The 21,186-nt window shown below is 54.4% G+C and overlaps 1 protein-coding gene across 10 annotated transcripts in view; it reads left to right on the top strand.

The window, feature by feature from the left end:
• The window catches only part of LOC124081144 (beta-adrenergic receptor kinase 2), a 346,261-nt gene extending 326,425 nt beyond the window's left edge, over positions 1 to 19,836 (top strand). For 9 of the 10 annotated variants that reach the window (XM_046427320.1, XM_046427319.1, XM_046427318.1 and 6 more), the window contains 4 exons: positions 130 to 174; positions 1,535 to 1,672; positions 16,540 to 17,784; positions 19,632 to 19,836. In XM_046427320.1, coding sequence (XP_046283276.1) covers positions 130 to 174; positions 1,535 to 1,672; positions 16,540 to 17,773 — 1,417 coding nt within the window. In that variant the 3' untranslated portion in view covers positions 17,774 to 17,784; positions 19,632 to 19,836. Of the gene's footprint in view, positions 1 to 129; positions 175 to 1,534; positions 1,673 to 16,539; positions 17,785 to 19,608 lie in introns of all 10 variants that reach the window. The other variant, XM_058573583.1, reaches the window with a different exon arrangement.
• Positions 19,837 to 21,186: the final 1,350 nt, after the last annotated feature.

Genomic DNA, 21,186 nt, shown 5'->3' with positions numbered 1-21,186 from the left:
TTCCCCAAGATCACACAGCAACAAAGTTTGGAAGTGGGATTCCACCCCCAGCACATCTACTGTTAAAAACCAATTCCCTGGCCCCTGGCAACACAAGAATAACACACCCTTTCTTGTGCTTCTTTCTAGTGTGCAGACAGCAGTGGATTGTAGCAACGGCGGCAGGAAAGAAATGTAAGTTGAATCCCAAGTAGAGCTGAGCAGCTTACAGAAGTGAGCCCCTGGCGTCTCTGTGCAGTTCACTTGAGAAACAGCCCCACCTGCTTGGAAAGAGATCACCAAAGCTGGACTTCACAGTCGTCGCCTATAACACGGGGGGTGTGTGACTGAACCTCCAGTTTCATATAGACCGAGAGCAGCCGGTGCCTTATCTCACCATGTCCCCAAGCACCTTCCGTGGTTCCACATTGTCCAGAACAGACTTTTGGGTGGATGTTTGTGTTCTGCACATTTTGACCTTACCTTTCCATGTCACCCGTGCCTCAACCTTTAAGGACCCCCATACCTATGTGTATCAAAAATTTCTTCCACTGAAAATGTCTTTCTGCAATTTCTGTGTGGCCAGGTCCTGACCTCCACTACCACCACTTGGGACCTTCCTTGTGTCCCCAAGAAGCAAATCAAGGCTCCCTACTGAGCCAGTCTTAGCCTCTCTTCTCTATCCCTCCCTACAGTTCTGGTCATTTCTCCTTTATTCTGTAGTTACTTAATGAGATGTGTTTCCACTCTGCTTGGCTAGAGTCTTGAGGGCAGGGTCAATGTTGAGTCCATGGGGACTGGTGCAGAGTGTCCATGACAACGTGTGCGCACGCACACACACACGCACACACACTCACACAATTTCCTGGTTCACCAACCAGGACATAATTATTGAGTATCTGTGTAGACCTCTCCCTGGGCCGTTTTCAGAATCACAGAGCACAGAGTAAAATCCCCAGTTCACAACCACATTCCAGTTAAGATAAGGAGTTAAACCTGCCACATTTTCTATTTCACGGACATCTTATTTGGTATAAAATTCAATGCCAAGTCAAGTACAGTGGCCCACACCTGTCATCCCAGCAGCTCGGGAGGCTGAGGCAGGAGGATCTTGAGTTCAAAGCCAGCCTCAGCAACAGCGAGGCCCTAAGCAACTCAGTGAGACCCTGTCTCTAAATAAAATGCAAAATAGGGCTGGGGTGGGGCTCAGTGGTTGAGGGCCCCTGAGTTCAATCCTTGATACCCCCAAAAAAATCTGTTTTGGAGCATGTTTCTCCCCAAGGAAGAGTGCAGAGGTCAGTAACATGGGCATTGGAAATGAGAGGAGCAGGGCTTAGACCTCGATGTCATCAACTAGCTGGACGACCTTGACTGAGACCAAATTTGGCCCCTGCAGACCCCACGACTCCCATCTGTATGCTGGGGACGGCCCTGACTCCCACCCCTGAGGGACGATGCACAAGGTCCTGCCCGGCTTGTGCTTTGGAGCAAAGGTCTAGATATTGGGGGTTCCACGGTTGTCATTGTGACGCAGAGTCCTGTGTTCTGATTGTAGAGACAACTTCTCCGTCATCAGCTCCCAGCCAGAGGGCAGTCTGCAGTCCTGGCTGAGCTGTACTCTGTCCCTGGCCACAGACACCGCGAGGAGCCCCTCTCGACAGTCAGCCGTCAGCAGCTACACCCTCAATGCCAGGTAAGAGTGTCACCTGCTGCCACTGGTTGGCTGACAGCCCCAAATCCCATTTGCAAGGTTGTCCTTCAGGTCTTCCGGCCTCAGCGAGGACAGCCTTGGTCCTAACAGTCTGAGGCATTCCCCTGTCCCTTCCTGACTGTGTGACTCTCTGGGTCTCCTCTTCCTTTACTCTCAACCATGAATTAAGGTCATATCCACTGACTCAAAGGGTCGAAATGAAGAGGATCTGTTGCCAACCTCTCCAAAGCATGGTTTTCTGATTATTGTAAATAGTAGTGTGAACTTTAAAATATTAATAGTTATTATTACAGTTGACTTCTACTTAAGACGTGATAGTTTTCCATTTACAGATGGTTACAGTTTTAAAATTTTCTTTGTTAAAAAAAATAGTTACTTAAGTGTTTCATTTTAGCCAGGCACAGTGGCGCACGCCTGCAATCCCAGGGGCTTGGGAGGTTGAGGCAGGAGGATTGCAAGTTTGAGGCCAGCCTCAGCAACTTAGTGAGGTACTTAGCAACTCAGCAAGACTCTGTCTCTAAATAAAATATTAAAAAGGGCTGGGGATGTGGCTCAGTGGCTGAGCACCCTGGAGTCAATCCTCAGTACCAAACAAACAAAAAACAACAAAAAACTTTGTGCTTTGTTTTTTATTGTCGTTTGTGAGGGGGAGTGGCTATAGAGAAAAGAAACTAAAGCCAGGTGCCGTGGTGCACACCTGCAGTCCCAGGAGGCTGAGGCAGGAAGATTTCTTGAGTCTAGTTGAGATCAACCTGGGCAATATACTGAGAATTAAAAAAATAAATAAATAAAAGAAGGAAGAAAGAAAGAGAAAAGAGAAAGTTGAGCTGGATGGTTTTTCATTTTATTGGGAGACAGGACCATATCGGTTTCATGCTACCCATGCCGGTCCTCTTGACACTGGCCACGATAACATGCTCATGGGCCCACAGGATGGCCCGGAGCGGGCTCCCCGACAGACTGGCCCCGGGGTGCACCCCTCCTTGAATGAATTAAGTCCACCCTCCCTCGGCTTCCCCATTTCTCTGAGTCTGCCTGGTTTTCCCTCTCCAGGGCGACCCTCTTGTAATCAGGGCTTCATGGCCATAAATCAGGAATCACGGATTAAGCAGATGCATGATTAAGATAAGGTGCACAGGTCTCCCTAACCCAGGGCCCAAGAGATAGACAGAAAGAAGAGTCAGAGGCCAACGGGGGCCCAGGCCACCCTTCTGACTCGAGCCTCGTTTGCTCTGAAGCAGGGTCTCTCTCGACCAAAAGAGGGGGCAGGGGTTCACGCTGCCCCTTGGGCATGTTCAGCAAATGGCAAATGCCTGGCCCACATCTGGTTAATCCTAGACTGAAATATTTGAGGTAGAAAATGTCAGTGCACCCCTTTAAGCAGGGGGGATCTGGGGATGATCTGATTTTGCTGATCATCCTTTCGACCTCGGTCTCCCCTGCCCACAGTGCATGAGGCAGCAGAGGCAGAAGTGGGGTGGCCAGAGGAGAAAACCGATGCTCCGTCACATGAGGTGCAAGTTTCATAGTCATATTACAGTAGGGTGCCCAAGAAGGACCCATAACCCGTGGCTTACACCTTATGCACCTATTTGCATGAGAGACAGTGGGTGTGGGGTGGTTTCCATGCACCGTCTAAAGTCAGAGCATCTGGAGTCCCATCTTTTATTTGCGGATCCACAGCTGTGTGATTTGGGGCAAATTGCTTAACCTCTCTGTTGGTGCCTCCTCGTGGATCAGTTGGGGTTGTGGTCAGGGTAAATGTGGGGATGTTCATGGTGTTCTGTACCCAGAGCCTGGTGCCTAGGACATGCTCAGCTAATTAGCTGCTTTAGAAGCATGAACACCTCCTGAATGCTCAGAGCAACGCCAGGAGGTGGATGTCATCACTCACCTGTTAGGAAGATCGTGAGACTCCGGGAGGCCCGAGCAACTGACTCTGCATTGGTCTGAGCCAGCTCCTCTGCCACCCCTCAGCGAGGGTGGGTCCTCAGCAGCCCATCTCCTTGCCTCCTCCCCCTGCCCTGCATTCTCCCTCCAGGTCCTGGGGCAGACCCAGCGAGTGAAATTGCCTGCACCTAGAACCACGGAGGGTCAGGGGGCAAACGAGACACTTGGACACTTGTAAGAAGGAACTCCTTGTCTCTCCTGGGGACATGTCAGTGTCCCAGGGGCTGGCTTACAGTCTGTGCTCAATAAAGGTTTGGTGAATGGATGATTATCATAGCAGTAAGGCTAGAGTAGAAATGGGAACCTATTTAGCCATAGCTCGGTAGCCATTGTGGCTCAGAGAGGGTGGATGGTTGGCGCAATGTCACACAGCAAGTAAGTGGAAGAGTTAGGATTTGAACCCCTGATGAAGCCTGTATTTGGATTTGCCCCACTACCATGGCTCTCTGATGTTTATCCAGGTGTTGGACTGATCACCTGGCAGAGTGTGTGGGTCAATCTGTCCTGTTACTAAAAGTGTTTAAGGAATGCTATTTAGCATTCAACATTCAGCAGAAGAGGTTGATTCAGGGCCTACTGTGTGCCAGGGCCCATGGCGAGAAGCCCTGATCATTGTGAACCTTTCCTTTGAATTATAATTAAAACCAGAATTCGAGACATTCTGAGTTGGAAAGAAGCATCGGGCTTCTCTAGTCCAGCGTGCTCATCACAGAGATGGGAGAGCTGAGGTCTGCAGAAGGCGGGTCTCACCTGAATAGACAGGGCCTCCACCTCCAGCTCTGTGAGTTGCACAAGTTGCACAAGTCCTCTTGTGAGGACTTCCTGCCTCCAGAGCGTAAAGTAAAGTGCAGGTAAATGTTGAAAAATGGAAATGCTGATTGCCCTGATTTGATCACTACGTGTTATAGGCGTGTATTGAATGATCTCACCAGACCCCAAAATATGTAAAATCAAAATGAATTTTCTACAAAATTTTTTCCTTCCTTTCCTTTTCCTTTATTAGTATTATTTTTTAATTTCTGCAGTACTGGGGATTGAACCCAGGGCCTCACACTTGCTAGGCAGGTACTCTACCACTGAGCCACATCCCCAGCCCTTTTTATTTTAATGTGAGACAGACTCTCACTAAGTTGCTGAGGCTGGCCTCAAACCCATGATCCTCTTGCTTCAGCCTCCCAAATAGCTGGAATACAGCGGTGGGCTACCATGCCCAGTTCTTCAAATACATTTCTAGTGGGCTCTCATTTCAGGATTCCAACATGGCCACACTGTACAGAATTTCAACTCTTTTTTGTTCTGAATCCAAACCTATCATGCCCAGTTTCAGAGAAATATTTATAGCTAGATTCAAAATGTCTGAGCTTTAGAATGAAATCTCCACTGGGGTCAGGGATGGGGGGATTCAATGATATCATAGCATAAATACCATTGCTATGATAATGAGAAGAATATTGGATTTAAGGAAAACTAGTAGAGTTACCACTCTTCTTCTAAAAGAAAAGCGTTGGACGAGGTAAAGAAAGGATAATTACAAATCTCTATCTCAAGATAAAGGAATTAATTTCTTTCTTCATATAAATGAAATGATTTCCCGATTCATAACATGACATGAAGTTGAGGTACAATTCATTTTATGTTCCACTCATGCCTGGGTAGGTGATCATTGCTCCCAGCACACTCAGTAGTATTATGAATAAAAAAGAAATTAAAATAGAAGACTAAAATCCTCTGGGCCAACTCTCCAATCTTATCTCCCTTTCCACAGGGATCAGCCATCTTCTGTTTGGAGCGCACCCTTCCACACCTCTCTCTATGTAATTATGTCAGGTATATGCACTTGTAGCAAAGGGCATATCGGTTGGCTTTTAAAATCATAAATTATACGATGCTATTTTATGTATACTATTTCTGAATTCTGATGGTGTGTTTCTTTCCCTTCACAATGTATCTTGGAGATCTTTGCTTACCAGTACACTAAAGCCCATCTTATTCTCTTAAATCCCTGCAAAATCCGGGCGCAGTGGCACATGCCCATAATCCCAGCAGCTCGGGAGGCTGAGGCAGGAGGATCGTGAGTTCAAAGCCAGCCTCAGCAACTTAGTGAGGCCCTAAGCAACTCAGTGAGACCCTGTCTCTAAATCAAATATAAAAAGGGCTGGGGATGGGGCTCAGTGGTCAAGTGCCCCTGAGTTCAATCAAAAGAAAAAAAGAAATTTAAATCCCTGCCAAAGATCTCAAGGTTGGTCCTGCTTTGCTGAACTGTAGGTCTTCATATTTCACTTTCAGGAGCTTTCCAGATCTTTCCTATAAATCTGTCAGGCTTCAAGAAACACGCGTCCCCAGGCACCTGGGCTAGTGGTTCTCCAGGTCACAGGGCGTCCGCGTGTTCAGTTGGTGCAGAGCTTGCCAAATGAGCCCAGCGTCCTCCCTGCTAGGAGACTCGGTGGAGGGGCAGAGCAAAGAACTGGGAGGTGTGTGTCCCTGTGTCACCTGGCGCATGGCCGGGCCCCATAGACGAGCCTCTAGGTTCTTTCCAGTTTGACTGAGAAAGAAGGTCACTTTAAAAACAGAAGAGAGTGGAAGTCAGTCTCCTGCCACTGCCTGAACTCACAGCCCGCATTATTTATCAGAAGATGTCAGCCCCAGAGAAATACACCCAGCCCCGTGATTTACCGCTCAGCCGCCGCAGCTGCCGCTGAGAGATGCAGGTGCTTCTGGAGACGGAGACACTCAATTACCTCTGTGGCCCCTGGGGATGGCATTTATGGGCTTGGTGGTGGCAGCTAAAGTTTGTTCAGGGGGCTCTGTGCGCCTGGTGGCAGGTGGTACCAGGGCTGCCCAGGGTTGGCACACCCCTGTCCTCCAGCCCCACTGAAGCCGCGGGCTCTCTGATCCCTCCCAGCCCCGCAGGTTTCCAAGGGGACAATGGGCCTGACTCGCTGAGACTCCTATCCGAGGCCCCAGCGGTGGTCCCACAGGGCGTCAGGGCCTGGGCTGATAGCTTGACCCGACTCTGCAGGATGCTCCCTGGTCAGCTGCTGGCCGCATTTGATGGGACAGTTAACACTCCGGCCCACCCAGGGACCTGCGTCTCCTGCAGCCTCAGTTTCTCACATCCCAGTTGTTCTTTCTGGATGTATCATGGATACCACGGGGTCCTCCCCATTTTTTTGAGGTGGGGCGGGGGTACCGGGATTGAACTCGGGCCCTCGACCACTGAGCCCCATCCCCAGCCCTATTCTGTGTCTTATTTAGAGACAGGGTCTCACTGAGCTGCTTAGGGCCTCCCTGTGGCTGAGGCTGGCTTTGAACTCACGATCCTCCTGCCTCGGCCTCCCCAGCCGCTGGGATGACAGGTGTGGACCACCCCACCCGGCCAAACTCTCCATCTTAAACTCCATCCTCTGTACGGCCTGGCTGAGTTGCTTCTTCTTCCCTTCACATCCAGACTTCTCCAAAGGGAGGTCCACAGTCACCGTGTCCCTGTCTCTCTCTGCCTCAGTCGAGCACGCCCCAGAGCCCGCCCTCACCAGCGCATCCAAACTTTTCCCATGACATCAGAAGTTCCCAAGACACCAACCAGGGGGCGTTCTCCGGTCCTTGGCTTCCTCTGACTTCTTCCCAGCCTGGCTGCCGTCAAACTTCTTGAAACTTTTTGCTTGACCTCAACATGTCCGTCCTTTGGGGCTCCTCAAACTCATTTCCCAGTCTCTTTCCGCCCGACCCCCCAAAAGCGAGGGTGCCCAGGACTCTGCCCTCGCTCACCTGGCTGCTCCTCTCTCCACCTGAGGGCAGGCAACTGTCTTGTGATCTGCATCCCCAGATGTGAGCAAGTGACCCCCAAATCTGGACCACTCGCTCTTGGCTTCTCCCGAGTTTTGAAGGGGTCTGTCTGAGCTGAAGGTGCTCACTGGTCGCCTGCTGGGGTTCTCGCTGACACTTCCTGTCCTCTTTGATCTGCTGGGGAAGCTCGTACCCCTGACCTGTGTCATCATTATGATGGGAGGGGGCCTCTGTCACCCCTGAAGCCCCTCAAGCTGGGGATCTTGGGTCACCCCAGCCTGCCCTCCCTCCCTGCCGTTCCCAGAGTCAACGGGTCCCTCATCTGGATGACTCTGCTCCCCTGGGGACCCTGGGATTCAGGAATTCAACGCAATCCTGGTCTCTGCTTGGCTTCCCACGATCTTTCTGAGGCAGCAAGATGGTGGCCAAGGACCCCAAGCTCAGGCCTGTGCCACTCTGGGTCCGATGGCATAGGAAATCTCTCTCTCTTCTCAACAGTTCCCCCACACCCCAAGCCCAGGTAAGTCCATGTCCTTCACAGAACCAGTCAGAAGGGACCAAGGGAGTGAGAGCACCTCTCACCCCAGGACTCAAGTCACTGTTCTCACCTGTTCTGGGAGACGGGGAAAGTCCCAGGAGACCACCAGACATGGGGGCAGGAGGGGCTCCCCAGAGGATTATGGGCACCTTGACTGAAGCAGAATATTACTAGGTGGATAAAAATGGGGAGCCCAGCTCCTCCCCTCCCCCAAAGGGAAGAGGAACTATGGGACCAGATGATGAGGACAGACCTAGCACCGGTTCCGAGTCCCCGTCGGGTAGCCTAGGGAAACCGAAACAAAAGCCAGGGTCCTGGTCAGAGACTTCATTTATGCCTAGATTCCGGTGGCCCGTCTTGTCACCACATCATTAGCGGGGCTGCGGTTTGATCTGGCCGCCCAGCCCGGCTCTCGAGTCGCTCTTGGACTTGCCCATCCTGCAGTGGGAGCGTGGAGATTATTGTATAAATCATTCTCACTCACATAGTCATCGTGATTTTAATTACTGTGTAATCTTCGCTAATTACTGTTGTATGTATCATTTGCTTTGGTGCCGATTTCACACAACTGCTCTCCGTCGGGCTAAAAGATGGTGTGACAACTTTTTCTTTGCTGGGGAAAATTTCCTTTCCGTAAACACGTTGAGCCTCTACTCCTGGCTTTGAGGTTCTTGGTTGAAGAGAGAAAGATCTAGATCCCACCGCCAGGCCTGTTGGTTTTAATTTGGTGCAAGGCTGACTTGAATTCGTGAAAAGGTCCAAATCACAGGTATTGTTGTTGTTGTTTTTCTTTCTTTCTTTTTCTTTTTCTTTTTTTTTCTTTTTAGATAGAGTTGTATTACTCTCAAGGAAAAGCAGTTACTCTCAACCAAGCGTGAAGCCAGGCGTGGGTCATGTGAGGGCTGCTTAAATGATTAGATAGGACCACTTTGTAATTAGCTCATTAATTATGTGAATGTGAATGGTGGCACTTAGCCGTTGAAAACAGCCTGTTCTCAAAATAGGTTAAGCAGCCTCCGCTAATCTTCTTTCAATAGTACATTTATTTATGGGTCTCTGCCTTCTTGGAACCGAAGCTCAGGATCCTCTTAATCCATCTTGACTATACTTCATGAACGGACCCCTCCTAACTATGGTTGTGTGTCTCCCTGGGACATAGGGCTCTTTTCAGGTTACCAGTATCGGCAAGATCAGAAGAAAAGATGCTGAAATTGAAAGCAGAGACATGTTCAGTGCAAACCCGTCGCCCAAGGAGCTGACCGATCCTTGGGCAGGTGCAACAGGGTGGAGCCTGGCAGAGACACAGGGCTCATCCCTAGGACAGGCTTCTGTGGCAATGAGGCTGTGTCCCGTGTGTGACTCTGGTCTTGGACGGCAGGTCTCGGGGCCTTTCAGGTAACCGAGGTTCACCAAAGGTGACTGCAAACGCCTATAAAACCATTGGAATGAATCGCTGCGCATTCAGAACATTCTCTTGGAATCCATGCTTCTCTGTTTGGCCCAAAGTTTTCTTAAATAAACTCATGACTAAAATATAGATTCAAGAAGGTGCATCTGGATGGCATTTTCAAGAACGGATCACAGCTCTGTGGTCACCACCCACATCCAGACCAGGGCATGGCAGCTGCCCGTAAAACCTCCTCGTGCCCATTCGAGCCCCAGCCTCTTCCTTCTCCGAAGGTGACCAGGCTTCCAGCACCTCCCACTAGATGTGCTTGGCCTTGAACCTGTGTGAATGGAAGCTTCTAGGACCTGCTCTTCCTGGGCCTGGCTTGTGTTGGTGAGATCTGCCACGTGGGTGTCTGTAGCCCATGACTGCGGTTGTCCCGCAGGTGACTGACAATCTCTAGAGACATTGTGGGTTGTCACAACTGGGGAGAGAGGTGCTTCTGCATCTGGCACGTTAGAGCCCAGAGATGGCACTCAATATCCCACAGCGCACAGGATGGGGCCACAGGGAGCCATCTGCCTCGAAATATCACTGGCACCTCCGTGGGGCAATCCCGATCTGTGACGTTCCCCTGTGGGGATGTGGAATAAGGAGACGCTCACTTTATTATTAATGGTGCAGGGATCCTGCGTCTTTGTCGTAACTGCCATCTTTCCTGCCAGGTGACGGTGGCACTCATTCCAAACCCCACAGGACAAACAGAAGTCCCCAAGATCGGCAGAGGGTTTCCCTCCGGGCACCAACCCCTGGACTGTTTCTTAACTGACATCTTAAACCCAGGTCCCCTGAGTTTCTGTGGACTTGGTTCTTCTAAGACATTAGTGGGCAGTTTAGTTGGTTTTCACTCCAATGACCTGCTGTCCAAGACCCAGAGTCGTAGGCAGGACACAGCCTCCTTGGCATGGGAACCCGTCCAGGAGGGACGTGGGTCCTAAGAATGAGCCCCGTGTCCTCTGCCACGCTCCACCTGGGCGCACCTGCCCGGGGTGGCCCCTTGGACAATGTGTTGGCACTGGGCACCTCTCTGCTCCCAACTTCCACAGCCTAGGACTCCTATGACCCGTGCCACACTGAACACTAGGGAGCACACATCTTACTGCACAGGTACACCCATTTCTGCTGGGTGTGTATCCAGAAATCATAGGTACATTTCCAGCTCTAGTGTGGTTTTTTTTGTTTTCATTTTTGTGGTGCTGGGGATTGAACCCAGGGTCTTACATGCTCAGCAAGTGCTACAGCCCTGAGCCACATCTCCGGCCCTTTTATAAATTTCATTTTGAGACAGGGTCTTGCTAGATTGCCGAGGCTGACCTTGAACTTGGAATCCTCCTGCCCTCTCAGCTGAATTCCAGCCCAACGGTCGTACCGATTTCCATTCCTGACACCAGCTCTCTGCGTCCTTGCCAAAGCCTGTTTTCATTATTTGAAAAAATTAGTCATTCTACCTGGTATGAGCCGTATCAGATTTTGCTTTGAGCTCACATTTCCCTCATAAATAAACTTCTCCACGTGCTCATGTCTTTATTGGGACATCCTCTTTGATGAAGTATCTGATGAAGTCTTTGCCCTATATGTCTTTACCTTTGATTGTCTGTCTTCGTTTTATCGATTCATAGAAATAGGTAGGAGACCTTTGTGAGTTGTAGATGTTCTCCACTGCATGGAGCCAGCCTAGCATTATAGCTAGACCAGGGTGAGCTTCTCAGCCGTGCTGCTCTCAGCACGTCCTGCACCTGTCCTAGCCTCAGCTTCCTCGTCTCTAAAATGGGATAATAGAGGGCAGTGTAGCTGGGTGGTTAGGGGAGTGGGTTGGGGCCCCTTGGTTTCAATCCTGTCTTCCACTATTTACCATGATTTATCTTTTCTGAGCCTCATTTGGGACTTGGGGATGCCGCAGTCTGGCTGGGCACAATCAGGAGCCACTTGTCAAAAGAAACTAACTTTATTTTTAGAACCACACACGCCAAACAAAACAGCCTCTCAGGAAAAACCCTCAGAGCCTCAACTGCCACCACCGGCTTTCCACAAGTCTCTCTCTCCCACACAAGCTTCTCTCCACCTCCCACAATCCTTCTGCTCTTGAGGCCAATTGGCTGGGTCACGTGGGCAGAGCCAAAAAAGTCCCCCAATGAGCAGCTCCGTGGTCTGAAAGGGCAGGGAAACAGTCCAATGAGCATCACCGCAGAGGAGCCAATCAGCTAGATGTTGCTGGGGCCGAGGAGCCAATCAGCTAGATGTTGCTGGGGCCGCTGTGAGCCAATCATCAGCCAGCAGCTGGAAGTTTGCTGGGGCCCCTTCGGCTGTGGCTCTCAACATGGGGAGAGGACCTAGGGGCTGCTTCAGAGGATCATGGTGAAGATAAAATCCAGTGGTGTCCACAAAGCCAAAAGGAACAGTTCATGTCGGCTCATCACCTGGATTCACGGTGTCAACCCAGGGGCTTAACAGCAGCTTCTCGCTCTGCCTGGTACATAGTATGGGCACGTGTCAGCTCCTCGGGCCATCTTAAAAGGACATCTGCTGTCCCATCCTGGGCTTTGCCAGGATTAAAGCGCATGAATACATTTTTAATCTCCTCTATAATTTCAGGGTGTGGATGAGGCCGTGGGGTGACAGCCCACCTTTGGGGACGATGCATGGTGTCATTAAATCTGCATCGGGTTTCCTGTGGTGGCGGCTGGCCCAGCCTCTGACGAGGCTCAGACCTGGGAATCACTCTTTTGCTCTGTGATTATGTCTAACGCCTGTGAATCCAGCGTCGCCTTAGCTTGGACTTCACCGTGTTGTTCAGCGCATCTCGTGGATCTTGAAAAACACATAAATTATGTTGATGTAAATTCAACCAGGGTCGCTCCTGCCCGCCTTCCGCCTGGGCGCATGGCTGCAGCAGAGGAGGGAGGGAGGAACTTCCCGCGGACTCACGGCCTCCAAATCCAGGCTCTGCCGCTCAGCAGCGGGCTGCTGTCCAGGGAGCCTCAGCTTCCACATGTGCAGGGTGGGCAGTGACCTGACCTTGACCAGTGACCTGTAAGAAACACATGCAGACGTGTCCTTTCCATTCCTCAGCCCCCGGGCGACTTGGGTTGAGCACTGCAGACAAAAACCAAGCAGATGCTTCACAGGGTAACCTGGCAGGGACGGGTGGGGTCCGGGCAGGGGACACTGTCCCAGCAGCTGGCTTGCTTGCAAGTGAAGCAGCCACTTCTGACTCCACTCTCTGGCCTTGATGGCAGGAGTCAGCAAAGAAAAACAAGTCTTCAGATTTTTAAAATATGCCGGGCGTGGTGGCACACACCTGTCATCCCAGTGACTAGAGAGGCTGAGGCAGGAGGATCGCAAGTTCAAAGCCAGCCTCAGCAACAGCGAGGCCCTAAGCAACTCATGAAATCCTGTCTCTAAATAAAATACAGAATAGGGCTGGGGATGGGGCTCCGTGGTCGAGGGCCCCTGGTGCCCCCTGCCAAAAAGACCCCAAAACCCAGCATGGTGCCTATCATAAGGCACACTCATCGTCCCGTGTGCCGTACATCATGTCTAGATCTCTTATGAAACCTCACAGTGTAAATGTGTGAATGGTCGAGACACTGTGTTTTAGGACATCGTGACCATACAAAGTCGGCCTGTGTTCAGATGCTGCATTTTTCAAACACGTCCGGTCTGTTGATTGAACCCACGGATGCAGAACCAGCCTCAAGGGCCCGAGTGCATGAGCACCTGGACAGCCGTGTCCTTTGCTTTGCTTGGGGACCTGGGGCAGATGGAGCAAGAACAGCCACACTCGGGATGCGGAATTCGCCAGGGACACTTTCCTAATTCCTCACAGAGCCCTGTAAGCTAAGTCACCACCATGGCCACTCCAGCCACCGAGCCAGGGGAGGCCTACGTGCTACAAGGCTGGGAAGGGAAGGACTGGGATTCAGACCCAGCCTTGTCTGCAGCCAACCTCATCATCCTGGCCCGGCCTGTCCCCTGGAATGGCGCTTCCAGTATCTGTTCCCATATCATCTCCTCCTCCTCCCCCTCCTCCTCCTCTTCCCCCTCCCCTGCTCCTCCTCCTCATGTTCCTCCCCTTCCTCCTCCTCCTCCCCTCTTCCTCCTGTTCATCCTCCTTCCCCTCCTCCCCCCCTCCTCCCCCCTTCCCCTCCTCCCCCCTCTCCTCCCCCTCCCCCTCCCCCATCCTCCCTCCCCCTCCACCCCATCCTCCCTCCTCCCCCTCCTCCCCTCCCCCTCCCCCTCCCCCCATCCTCCCTCCCCCTCCCCCCTCCTCCTCTCCCCCTCCTCCCCTCCCCCTCTCCTCCCCCTCCCCCTCCCCCTCCCCATCCTCCCTCCCCCTCCCCCCCATCCTCCCTCCCCCTCCACCCCCATCCTCCCTCCTCCCCCTCCTCCCCTCCCCCTCCCCCTCCCCCTCTTCCAGCTTGTCTTGCCCCTCTCTCTCATGCCCTGCCCTGGCATCTGCAGCCAACAGTGGCAGTGGGACCTGAGGCACACAGGTAGCAGAGTCCCTGGAGACTCCGCGACAGGCAGCCTTGGTGCCGTCACCCCCAGGTGGCAGGTGATGGATGGGAAGAGCACCCAAGACACCTCACATTCATCACACCCACCTCCTTTCAGGACCTAGACAGGAGGAAATGTCTTTTGTCAGTTCTGCAGCAGGCCCGGTCGGCAGCTCCAAGCTGTTTATTAAAAAAGACAAAGAATCCAAGTAAATAAAGGAGTGTGAATGGCACCTTGCTGGGGGGGGGGGCGTTCCGAAGTGCTGACGGTGACAAACACAGCCGGGGTAATTATGAAGGAGCCCTCTCTCAGCCCGTGTCCAGCTGTGATGGGGACAGAAAGTGACAGGAGGGCTTAGGAGAAGAGACAGAGGCTTCGGGCAAGTTGTGTGGCTCTGCTTTTAGCTGGTGGGGGAGGAAGTGATGGGGGGGACAGGCATGGTAGCCTGCCTGTCCATCCTCCTGCGTGTCCCTCTGTGGACTTCCTTGGGCCCAGGGATGGGGCGGGCGCTGCAGATTCAGGGAGCAGCTGCCATCGTGGCCACCTTCAGTGTTGATGGGTGTGACCCATGACTGTTCCCGTGGGTTCTGAATTGCTCCTCGCAGCTCTTCACCCCTTGGACGGGCCGGGCACTGCCTGAGGGCTTCTCACCACTCTGCCTGCCCCACGGGGTGCATAAAGGTGGCGGAAGGGCTGTTTAGGCCAGGGGACAGCCAGCACAAAGCCTGGAGGCAGGAAGGACTTGAATTGTCCCCACACAGCAAGCAGAGTGCACAAGGGGGGGTCACCAGACTGCAGGCCAGGAGGAGGAAGGAGCCCGACCTCAGGGGAGAGGGACGGACAAGGAGAGGAGGCAGCTCATCTGCTCCACCCACGCCCGAGGGCCCCTCTTTGCCCGGGCTGTGGGATGGACCCTCGTCCACCACCTCCCCAGGGATCGCATGAGCACACCAGCCCACCGCCCGTCCCGTGGAACCTTCAACAGGACCCGCGGTGGCTGTGGTGCCCCCCACAGGTTCTAGGCCCAGGGAGCCCCCTCCCGCCCCAGAAGAGAGGGGCTTGTGGGATGGTGGCGTCTGGCCTCTGGATCCAGGAAGGCAGTGGCCGGTGCCTGTCTTGGTCCATGGGCCGCCTGGCTTATCAACAACACAAAGTTATTCCCCCCAGTCCCAGAGGCTGAGAAATCCAAGGAGGAGGAGCCCGCAGACTCGGTGCCGGGTGCCCACAGGAGGAGCGGGCAGGGGAGCTCTCTGGGGCCAGTCAGGGCGCTGACCCATCATGAGAGCAGGACCCTCGCTTGGGGACCTAGTATCGCACCCCAGAGGCCCCACCTGCCACCAGGACCACCTTGGGGATTGGGTCTCAACGTGAGAATTCAGGGAGTGAAAACATTCCCTCCACCAGAGTCCCCACCCCTTCCCCTGGAATGACCCCCAGGATGTCTGGGCCCTTGGGTCCCCTCTAGGCCATGACCTCCAGGGGCTTCCTCCGAGCCTTGCCGAGATCCGAGCCACCCTTGGTGTGTCACAGGCTGGCCCTGTCCCTGTCTGTTGCCACAGTTGGAGCCGCACAGCTCTGAGCCTCGCGCCTGGTCCTTGGAGAGGCTGCTCTAGGGACCCGTGCCTGTGGCTTTCTCTGCGTTGGCAAAGGCGACATTTGGTGTTCCCCTCTGCTTGAGGGCGGTGGGCAGGGAGGAGGTGGTCTCTCTTAGAGGAGGACACAGATTTATTTATTATTGCTTTTTTTTTTTTGCCCCAGGGATTGAACCGAGGGGTGCTCCACCCTGAGCCACATCCCCAGCCCTTTTTATGTTTTAATTAGAGATGGGGTCTCACTAAGTGGCTTAGGGCCTCTCTAAATTACTGAGGCTGGCCTTGAACTCACCATCCTCCTGCCTCAGCCTCCGGAGCTGCTGGCATGACAGGCCTGTGCCACCGCACCCGGCCATGCCCTTCCATGTAACAGTCTGCAGTTCCACCCTGCCGCCAGCTCCTACTTTTGGGGAGCAGTGTGTTTTGGACTCAGCTGGGGCTCTGTCCCTCTGCATAAAAGCCGAGGTTGCTGTTGGCCCAGATTAGCTCCCGCCTGTCCCCTTGAGTGTAGAGTCGGTTTCAAGATGATTTCATGTGACTCTGTCCTTTTGGGTGGGTCCCCCCCCCCCCCGTCCATGAAATAATCAGGGAACGTGCCCCTGAGACACACTCTGGGGTCCCTGATGCTCCGAAGCCTCATTGGTGGGACCGTCCTGGGCTTGGCCCCCCGCCTGTCCCCCTCCACTCTTGGAGAAGCAAATTGCTGATTTCACAGTCGGCTCTGGGATGATGGGTCCCTTCGTGTCAGATAGGATGCCTCATGAATCTAAGTCACCCGTCCCCGCCGCAGTTCCAGTCGACTCCAATGTACTTAGCTGGGCTTAATTATAGTCAGAAATTGCATTTCAGAAAGCAACAAGAAATCATTGACATGGCTTGAATTTGCACATTAAATCACACGGTTCATTTGAGAGTGAGGTGGAGACGGCTTTTGCCAAAGAAAAAATAATATTAGTGCCCGCCCTGAGCGGCCCTCGCAGCAATTGCACAAATTGTATGAATTGCACAATTTCTACCGACGGCATTTTTCTTCTTGTCCCAGGGCGAACAAAGAGGCCAGAGATGCTGGGGGGACGCGGCCGGCGTCGGCGCTCAGCAGAGCCTGGGACGGCGGCAGGAAGACCTCCAGAGAAGGCGATGTGTCCCCGCGCTCCTCCCGCCCACAGAAGTCCTGCCACTTTGAGGATGGGGACAGGTTTGGTGTCCACAGGAAGCCCATGGAGAGGTCGGGGGCTCTGCCTTTCCCCCTGGCTTCTCGGAGTCCAGATGCGTCCCCGCTGCCCCGGGAGAAGCTGCCCAGCCCGTCGGCGGCCCTCTCGGAGTTCGTGGAAGGGCTTCGCAAGAAAAGGGCCCAGAGAGGACAAGGGTCCCCTCTGGGCCTGGAGGACTGGCCCACCCTCCCCATTTACCAGACCACCGGCGCCTCCACGCTCAGGAGGGGCAGGGCCAGCAGCGACGAGGGAGAGCTGTTCCTGAGGTCACGGGCAAGGTCACCCCTGGAAGAAGAGGGGGCCGCGGGGACATCAGCTGGTCTGCTGCGCTCCACCAGCCTGAAATGCATCTCCTCCGAGGGCGCTGAGGGCACCACCCAGCTGCCCGAGAAGCTCAAGACCCGGTTCAGTTCATGCGAGTCCCTCTTGGAATCGGGACCCACCCTGGGGAGAAAACCGAGCCCCCCGACCCTGCCCAGGGACACGCTCTTGTCACCCACGCTGCGACCTCGGAGGAGGTGTCTGGAGTCCTCGGTGGATGACGCAGGCTGCCCAGACCTCGGGAAGGAGCCGCTGGTCTTCCAGAACCGTCAGTTTGCCCACCTGATGGAGGAGCCTGTGGACAGCGACCCGTTCAGCTGGACGCGCCCCAGCCTGGACATCAGACGCAAGCCCAGCGTGGACTTCGATGACTTCCTCCCTGCCATCCGGAAGCCCGAGACCCCTCCATCCTTGGCCGGAGCAGCCAAAGATGGGCACAAAGGTTCGAAGCACTCGAGTGTCCATCTTGAGATGGAAAAGGCTGACCGCCCCTTTGTCTCGGGCATCAAAACCATTTTGAAAAAGAGCCCAGAGTCCAAGGAGGACCCCGCACACCTCTCGGACTCGTCTTCATCCTCCAGTTCCATTGTGTCCTTCAAAAGTGCCGACAGCATCAAGAGTCGGCCGAGAGCCCCTCGACTCGAGGGCGACGGTGGAGAACAAATGTCCCCCGAGAACAGAGAGCCAGGTGCAGAGAGGAAAGAAGACGTGGAGAGCATAATGAAGAAATACCTGCAGAAGTAGGGCCCCTGCAGGTAAGGTGGCAGGTGGGCCGTGGAGCCGCGGGTGGCCCCCGTGAGCCTTGCAGAAAGCCAGTGGTGTTTCTGCCTTTAATTCCGTGACCCATGGCTCCCAGGATTGTGGTGGTTTTAGCCAAAATAATGTCTTGCGGGTTGCAAAGCAGACGCCCTCTGCAGGGGCCACCTATGGTCCCCTTGCAAGATAAATGCAGATGCAGCAGGAGGCCAGGGGGTCCCGTGGGGGGATCCTGAAGGAGGAGCCCGAGGTTTCAAGGCTCCCCAGCTGAGGTCATTGAACTCTTTGCACCTGGGGGTGGGGAGGATCTAGGGCCCCCTCTCCATTCCTGGGGACAAATGGTCCCCACCCCGGAAGGGTGGAGCCCAACTACTGCATCACATAGAGGGACACTGAAGTCCAAGGTGGGGGAGCGGCAGGTGGACATTCGAGGGTCAGAGAGGTTAGGTCACTGCTGCACCATCACCCGGGTGGACTCCTCTCCTGCGTCTAATATGTCCCCTTAGATGCGCCATCCAGGTGTCTGCATCTGTGAGCTGGGAGCTGGCCTAGAGCCACAGCCTCCGCCAACCCCCAGTCCCTGAAGCTCAGGATATTCACAAAACTTCAGGGCTCCAACAGCACGTGTGCACCCTGCCCCAGGCCCAGGCTGCTCTGATCCCCACCAGCTGCCACCCCGCCCGTTTGCACACCTCGGCCCATCAAAAAGCCATTGCCCCCTCCGTGGGGACACGCTTGGACTCCATCAGAGCAAATTAATTTGACTCCACATGGCCTCCTCTCTGCTCTCAATCACCAAGTGAAGATCTGATATTCATTTACATTATTATGCTCCTGGGGACATAGGAAGCCATTTCAAAGGCCAAGTAAAGGGCACGTGTCCATCCAGGGAATGGTCCTTGGCAGAAATGGCCCAAGAAGATCTTATCTCTGCCGTTTTTTATGGTTTTGTAAGATCTCGAGTCCCCTTCCTTCCCCCAAGCAAGGTGCTTTTGCAGAGATGCTCACCCTAGGAGCACAGCACCTGCCTAAAGATGTCCTTGGTTTCCACACTGGAGTTCTGAACTCCACGGTGCGGCCCCTCTCCTCACGGCTGATGGACTTTGGAAGCAAACTGGAGCCCAGTTTTAGTTCTTCCTGCAACTAGTCACAAGAACTTGGGCAAGGGGTGCCATCATGCCCTGGGCTGGAACATGGGGATAATAATGCTAATGACTTCAAGTGACATTGAAGGTTTAACAAGAATACAGGCGACCCCTAGCACAGAGCCTGGCACCCAGCAGATGCCATAATTGCCAGGTGACCTTGCACTTGGAAATGTGGTCCTGTATTCGTTAGCTTTCCGTTACTGTAACAAATACCTAATGTAATCATCTTATAAAGAGAAAAGGTTGGTTTGGCCTCACAGTTTGCAGATTCCAGTCCATGATGGGTGGGTTCTGTTGCTTTTGAGGCCTGTGGCAAGACAGTACTTCCTGCTGGGAACACATGGCAAAGCCTCTCACCATAATCGCTGCCAAGGGCCCCCCCAAGGACCAGAGGACCCTCCCCCACACATGGTGCCCGCCTCTTGGAGTTTCCCCGCCCCCAGTAGCATCTGGCTGGGAATGGAGGCCTGACCCGCGGGCCTTCCTGGAGACCCGTGCATCTTGATATTGAGCCAATCTAGAGCAGGTCCTTTAGAAAACCTGCCCGGGCTGTTTCTCCAGTTGATCCCTCTGCGGCTCCTTCCCACCCCGGGGCAGGCTCTAGAGTGACCCCCTGGGAACACAGAACGCCAGCCCCCCATCAAGCCCCCCCTGCACCCCGTCACCTCTCACCAGCTCTGACCTGCGTTTGCCCCCAGCTTCTGGAGATGCGATCCTCGAAGTCTCCCCAGCTGCACAGCCACCTGGAGACAGAGACTGGCCAGGCCTCACGGGGCCCCGGGTCCGGAGCCGCCCACACAGCCACCCCCGAGAGGCGAGAAGGACCCAGGGAGGCAGTTCCCGCTGGGGGCTCGGGGCGCCCGTGTGCTTGGTCTGTACAAAATAAAGTCGTCTTCCTTGGTATCTGGGCCTCTCTGTTCTGTGACCACGCCACCTGGGACTCCAGGGGCTCTTGGGTGTACCTGGGGACATAAGGACTCCAAAGAATGGGACGGCCCCACAGTGTCCCCAGTGTCTCCCCTTCCTGTCCCCCTGCAGTGGCCTTCCTCCTCCTCCCTCCTGGCCACGTTGGCTTAAGTGCCCCCTCCTCCGGGAAGTCTTCCCTGATCATCAAGCTGAAATCCAGGCTGTTCTCTGTTCCCGTCCCCCACCCCCGCGGGCCGGCTCTGTCCCTTTGTCTGTCCCTCTGCTGACGTGTTTGTGAGAGAGCAAGGGCTCAAGGAGCTCTCAGGAGCAAATGATCTGGTGGTGAGCCCAGGCACCCTGAGTGCTCACGACACCGGCACGCACCGTCCCTGCCCATGCACATGCCATCGACCCCTGAGAGTGGGAGAACGTCCACACCCCACCGTCCCCACAGCTGCACAGATGTGCACCCTGCACACACATCCATAATGCACACACAGACCGTGAAGCACACCCGGGCACATCGTCCGGCCGTGTGGCTTGGGTTCAGCTGTCTAAGCATCGACTCTTCATGACCCTGAAGCTGTCTGTGGGGTGGCTGGTCATCTCTATGTGCTGCTGCTCCGCTGACACTTCCTGTGGTGTCTGCTGCAGTTCTACAGAGCCCTCAAGGACAGACGCACTGCTGAGTCCCTTCCCACAGAGGGACCTGGGGGGCATGCTGCTCGTCTGGACAGCCGGCGCCGCCTCTGTCCAATTCCCTCCAGCGTGGACGCCCGTCCTGCCCAGACGCACTCCACCCCAAGACCCTGCTGACGTGGCCAGTCGCAGCCCCACTGTGGGAGGGCAGCAGAGCGAGTGGCCTCGACACAGATGGTTGCCTCTGAGATCAAGGTGTTGGCGCGGCCGGCTCCTCCACAGGTTTGGGCGGCCCCTCTCCTGGGCTGCAGGTGGCCGTCCTCTCCCTGAGTCCTTCTATACCATCTCTCCTCCGTGGGGGTCTCCTGACAGCCAGTGGGGGCACGTGTCCTGAAGGGGCTGGGGGACGGGGGGTGCACGGGGACAGGGGTGGACGTATTTTGCCGTCACAGGTGTGTTCCCCTATCCATGGGTTCACAGGCAAGTGCCCTGGGGAGTGTCCGCACCAGCCTGCCAGTCACAGGGAGCCCCAGCTGGCCGGAGACAGCTGGACCACGAGGGGGGGGGCAGCACATGTGGAGGGTCAGAGGCCCTGGTGCCCCCCGCCCACTGACACTCGGGTCAGCATGGAGAATTGGTGGCTCGTGCACAGGGCCCCAGGCTCCCTATGGTGGAACCCCCAGGGTCTTGGAGCCTGGAGAGGTCACT

The sequence above is a fragment of the Marmota monax genome, unplaced genomic scaffold (assembly GCF_021218885.2).
Source record: "Marmota monax isolate L192 unplaced genomic scaffold, Marmota_monax_Labrador192_F-V1.1 WCK01_AAM20220418_F8-fsc00177, whole genome shotgun sequence".
Taxonomy (NCBI): Eukaryota; Metazoa; Chordata; class Mammalia; order Rodentia; family Sciuridae; genus Marmota; species Marmota monax.
The sequence above is the reverse complement of the archived record's forward strand: the minus strand, read 5'-3'. Positions and strand labels throughout refer to the sequence as shown.